The sequence below is a fragment of the Anguilla anguilla genome, chromosome 12 (genome assembly GCF_013347855.1).
Source record: "Anguilla anguilla isolate fAngAng1 chromosome 12, fAngAng1.pri, whole genome shotgun sequence".
Classification (NCBI taxonomy): domain Eukaryota; kingdom Metazoa; phylum Chordata; class Actinopteri; order Anguilliformes; family Anguillidae; genus Anguilla; species Anguilla anguilla.
Window position 1 is genome coordinate 19,491,806 of NC_049212.1, and position 5,863 is coordinate 19,497,668.

Genomic DNA, 5,863 nt, shown 5'->3' on the forward strand with positions numbered 1-5,863 from the left:
GATTTATGTCATATTTGGCACATTAAGTTAAGTCAAGTTATGTAATGTGGTCATTTTGAGCCAGGAGAGAGGTGACACAGATAGTACTTATTGCTGCATCAATCTCATGGAACTTACTGGTTCTTGTATCAGTGAATTTACAGCATACTGCTCAGTTAAGTGTTACTACTGTGTGTGGTTTTCTGTGCCTGTGTGGTGAGAAGAGCATTCTTATGAGGATCAGAGACTAAATCTAAAAAACTGAATCATGAGAGTTGGTCATTTTGAAAATAATACATAACTACTTCTCTACATGTTTTCCCCAGGAAGGGAATGCCTCTCCCTCTCCACAAGCTAAAGGGGATGTGCTCCAGGAGGGTATTTAAACAGAGCACCACATCTTGTCCTGAAAGCATGGAGGTACTCTGGACTACGCTGGTTCTGGCACTGGTGACTGGATCTCTTGCCGTGGCAAATGGAAGGTCTGGTTTGGGGTGCACACTGCAGGGGACCCCCAGTCCTGCGTCTTTATCCCAGCCTGGGGACTTCGTGATCGGAGGTGTTTTTACCTTTCACTACTATGTGATCACCACTGAGAACAACTACACCAGCCGACCCAAAGCGCTGCAGTGTACAGGGAGGTCAGTGAAGAAAGAAAAAGCATTCTAAAATGTGGAAGCCACTGTGGACATATGCTTCAGATACCTACATAAATATAAACCAAATATATCATAACATGCACTACTCAGATGAACTGCAGGATGTAAATATATTTTGTTATACAAATATTATGATCTCCACAGGTTTTGTAATGGATTGTTTTAGATTTACTCTTCACCTTAAAAGCTTCTTAAGTTTGTTTTGTTTAATTCTGTTTATTTTATGTTTGTTGTCATTGTAGATTTCTTATTTCACAAATTATTTACAAGATGATTATTTTCATTATTTCACAAATTATTTACCATCTGTTTCACCTTCAAGGTAGGCCATTGCACATGCTTAGAAGTATTCTCTTATAATTATGTATATATATATATATATATATATATATATATATATATATATATATAGCAATTTCCAAAATATTTCAGTTCTGTAAGTATGAAAGTCAAATAAATATAAAATACACAATCTAGAACCATTCATTATAATTCCACAAGCACCTTCCGCCGTAATCTGGAGTGCCAAGGCAATGCTCCATTATTTCTTATTATCTACATATAGAATATGTCTAATTAAATTAAGATATAAGGTATATTTTTACATTCTTGTCTTTGGACAACTTATTGCATGTTCTGTTATGTTCATGTCATTGTGTGTGTCATATTGTTGTTCAAAACAGATTAAATTTCCGGGAATTGCGCTTTGCTAGAACCATGGTTTTTGCCATCAAGGAAATCAACAACAGTTCAGAGCTCCTGCCAGGTGTAACTCTGGGCTACCAGATCCATGACTCCTGTGCCTCTGTGTCAGTGGCTGTGAAGGTGGCATTCCAGTTAGCCAATGGCATTGAGCCAGTTTTCTTTCCCAACCAGTCCTGCTCAAAGTCTGCCACTGTGCGTGCTGTAGTGGGTGACTCTGACTCCACTCCTTCCATCGCCATGTCCAGAATTCTTGGACCCTTTGGCATGCCCCAGGTGAGCTCCTCCTACCCAGCCCTCCATTGCATTTTTCCAATACATTACCTGATATTATTACGATATAATAATCTTTGCATTCAAAATTGTATTTGGAATAAATATATAGATGAGCCATTAATACATAGGCTGTTGTGGTCATATTACATCTTTAAGTATCCGATTTACACAAAATATTTTGGAATAAGAAGACTGCTGCTTTTGTGGCAACTTGGCCTTACTACTGTTTTTGTGAATAGACATCTTTACCATCATTTCCAAATATAGCCACAATATTTCTTGCTACAAGATTCCACCTATGGGAAACAGTGAATTTGCTGAATGGCTACAGGAATATAGCACAGTGCTACTGTATTAGTTCTGAATAAACAAATAAGTAGTTTGGTTGGTAGATAGATGTATTGATTCACTGATATTCTTGGTTAGATTGAAGTTACATCTTTCCTTTCATGGAGCAATAGGTGAGCCATTTTGCCACCTGTTCCTGTCTTAGTGACAAGCTGCAGTACCCAACCTTCTCCAGGACCATCCCCAGTGACTATTTCCAGGCAGCAGCCCTGGCTAGACTAGTCAAGCATTTTGGCTGGACTTGGATTGGGGCGGTGAGGAGCGACTCAGACTATGGGAACAGTGGGATGGCCGCCTTCCTGCAGGCTGCACAGGCAGAGGGCATCTGCGTGGAGTACTCAGAGGCATTCTTCAGGACCAGCCCCCGTGCAAAAGTGCGACACGTGGCAGAGGTCATCAGCAGGTCCACAGCCCACGTCATTGTGGCATTCGTTGCTACAGGCGACATGCTGGTCTTGCTGTCGGAGCTGGAAGGCAGGCTGATGGCCCCGCTACAGTGGATTGGGAGTGAGACCTGGGTCACTAACCGCATAATGTTGCAGTTCCGTCTGTTTAGCGGTGCCATCGGCTTTGGCATCCCCCGCTCAGTCATTCCAGGGCTGCGAGACTTCCTGTTGGACCTGGGGCCAGCACAGGTTTCCCACTCACCACTCCTCACAGAGTTCTGGGAGACCGCTTTCGGCTGCAGCCTGGGGGGAAGTCAGACCTCAGCGGCCCAGAAAACATGCGATGGAAACCAGAATCTGCAAGATCTGCAGAACCCCTACACAGACACATCCCAGCTGCGCATCTCCAACATGGTATACAAGGCTGTGTATGCAATAGCCCATGCCATACACAGCATCATCTGCACAGACAAGACTGACGATCCAACCCATTGCAACACAAGTATAAGTGTTGAGCCACAACAGGTAAATGGTCCATTGCACAAACTTTCAACTATAATGGATATGGGTATCAACACTATAATTATTGTTATTTTGACGCTGCTGCCGTTATCCAGTGTGAATTAGTGATTATTCAATACTACAATGCAGATTACAAATTATAACTCAGCAAGCACAATTTAACCTACGTTACACAAGCTACGACCTAAAAGGTCACTACAAAATATAGCATTCAGTCACTTAAATCCCTTTCAATCAGCAGAACAGGTTATTTTCATGGTGAATTTACTGATGTGAAATATGAAAAACCAACAAAAATCTGTAAAAGGAACATACCACTGCTGGGGGGGGGGGGGGGGGGGGGGGGGGGGGGGGGGGGGGCGTGGCTGTGATGATGTGGTTATTGGGGAAAACTGGGTAAATGATTAACTAGGAGGCTGGGTGGAAATAGCTCTGGTCACTAGCTGGTGTACTATCAGCCCTCTGGCTCCCTCCCATCAGGTTATGGAGCACCTGAGAAAAGTGAACTTCTCCAGGAACGGGTACAAAGTCTCCTTTGATTCCAATGGGGATCCGATGGCCATTTATGAGTTGGTGAACTGGCAGGTGATGGGGGATGGACACATTGAGTTTGTGACTGTGGGCCACTATGATGCATCTGCTCCAGATGGACAGGTGTTGATCATGAACAAGAACATTACCTGGGCAGGTGGCCAGCCACAGGTAATTTCAAATTCTAATGTGATTTCATCAGACAGTTATGCTGGCTTGTCAGAGTTGGCTCCATTATATTGCTGCAATATTTGTTTGTTTGAAGGTGCCTGTGTCAGTGTGCAGTGAGAGCTGTCCCCCAGGCACTCGGAAGGCTGTGGAGAGAGGAAGGCCTGTCTGCTGCTATGACTGTGTGCCCTGTGCTGAGGGTGAAATCAGCAATGTTACAGGTACAGAGAAGCTGAAATAAATAGCTGTATGTACCACATTAAATATATTGCATTTAGCATAAGGAAATTCTGAATATGTATATTTCCTGATTGTACTGTGGTGGCTCTCACATGTTTTGGGACACACCAGCAACTTTATAAGCGTAGGCCAATTTTGATGGGTTTAATTTCAGTGTAATGATCTGAAGCATAATTCTAGTCACATGTTTCAATCCCTCAGCTCTGAGGACCTGTTCTGCATGCCCTGACCTCCTCTTACTGAGGTTTTCTCTCTTTTGTGCAGATTCCCTGGAGTGTATCACCTGCCCAGTCGACTACTGGACAAATGATGAGAAGGATGAATGTGTACCCAAAACTGTTGAGTTCTTGTCCTTCCATGAGGTTCTGGGGATCATTCTGACAGGCTGTTCTGTAACTGGGGCCTGCATGGCCATCATGGTGGCTGCCGTGTTTTACAGACACAGGGACACTCCCATTGTGAAAGCCAACAATTCAGAGCTGAGCTTCCTGTTGGTCTTTTCGCTGAAACTGTGTTTCCTTTGCTCTCTTACCTTCATCGGCCGGCCCTCTGAGTGGTCCTGTATGCTACGCCACACTGCATTCGGGATCACCTTTGTCCTCTGCATCTCTTGTGTTCTGGGAAAAACAATAGTGGTGTTAATGGCTTTCAGGGCTACACTTCCAGGCAGTAATGTCATGAAGTGGTTTGGGCCCACCCAGCAGAGACTGAGTGTTCTTGCTTTCACTCTCATACAGGTTCTTATTTGTGTGCTTTGGTTAACAATATCCCCTCCTTTCCCCAATGAGAACATGAAGCACTACAAAGAAAAGATCATTCTAGAATGTGATGTAGGATCAGCAGTGGGGTTCTGGGCTGTACTGGGTTATATTGGGCTCCTCTCTGTATTGTGCTTTGTTTTAGCTTTTCTGGCTCGTAAGCTGCCTGACAACTTTAATGAAGCTAAATTTATCACATTCAGCATGCTCATATTCTGTGCAGTCTGGATCACCTTTATACCAGCTTATGTCAGCTCACCTGGAAAGTTCACTGTAGCTGTGGAGATCTTTGCAATTTTAGCTTCCAGCTTTGGTCTTATCGTTTGCATTTTTGTCCCTAAATGTTTCATAATATTGTTTCGGCCCGAGAACAATACCAAAAAGCACATGATGGGGAAAATGCCGTCAGCATCTTTCGGAAGCACATGAAGAAATGTTAGTAATGTTGTCAGTAATGTTGATTGTATTTAAAAAGTGCATTATGTTATATTTTTTCTGCTCGGTATTTCTTTAAGTGAAAAAGTTAATATCTCTAAATTTCTCTGAGAACCATATTTTTCATCTGTAATATAATTTATAATGAGCCACAGACCATAGCATGGTATTTATATCATCAATAAAGGATTGATGAATCAGGTTGTTTGTTTTTTCTGGCGTTTGTGTTTTTGTGCAATTGTTCAGTCCTTACTGAAAATGCACCAAGCAAAGCAGCAAGATTGGTACTTGACTCACCTTGGCTTCGTCTTGGCCGCATCATCAACCCTGTCGTACATTATTTACCAATAAGGGGACAGCCCATTGTGGTTTATACCTAAACCGCACAATATGTTCTGCATAGTAGGCTATAATAAATGTTTGTTTCAGGGATTATAATTTAATTCACAAATTCAGTTGACTACGTGATTCAAAGGTCCCATGGAACTGCACACTGTGGGATCAGAGGCAATCAAAATAGATTTGGTTTAATATAAGTGTGTAACGAAACCCCAAGATAACAGGTTTCTATCATTTTTTGGCAAGCCGTGATTCGGAGATATACAACTCCATTCCAAACCAGCAAGGGGATATCGCATGACCCAGCGTATTAAGTATGTTTCATTATTATATGTTTATTTTAAACACATGAATGTGTTATGGATAAATATTCTAGGGTTAATTCTCTATTTCTGGACGTACAAGTTTTTTAAACAACTGCTGTATATTTCGCAGATTTGGTTGACCTCATAGAAGATTTGACGAACAGCACCGTAAATTTGATTCATTATGGTGATTTAAATTTTAATTGATGTAACAG

General features: G+C 42.2%; 1 protein-coding gene across 1 annotated transcript; it reads left to right on the forward strand.

Annotated features, from left to right (window-relative positions):
* Positions 1-393: 393 nt before the first annotated feature.
* Positions 394-5,157, forward strand: LOC118209449 (extracellular calcium-sensing receptor-like). Its single transcript, XM_035384763.1, has 6 exons — positions 394-620; positions 1,322-1,616; positions 2,078-2,875; positions 3,353-3,574; positions 3,669-3,792; positions 4,076-5,157. The coding sequence occupies exons 1-6, from the start codon at positions 394-396 to the stop codon at positions 4,996-4,998; spliced, it is 2,589 nt and encodes an 862-aa protein (XP_035240654.1). The 3' UTR covers positions 4,999-5,157.
* The last annotated feature ends 706 nt before the right edge of the window (positions 5,158-5,863 follow it).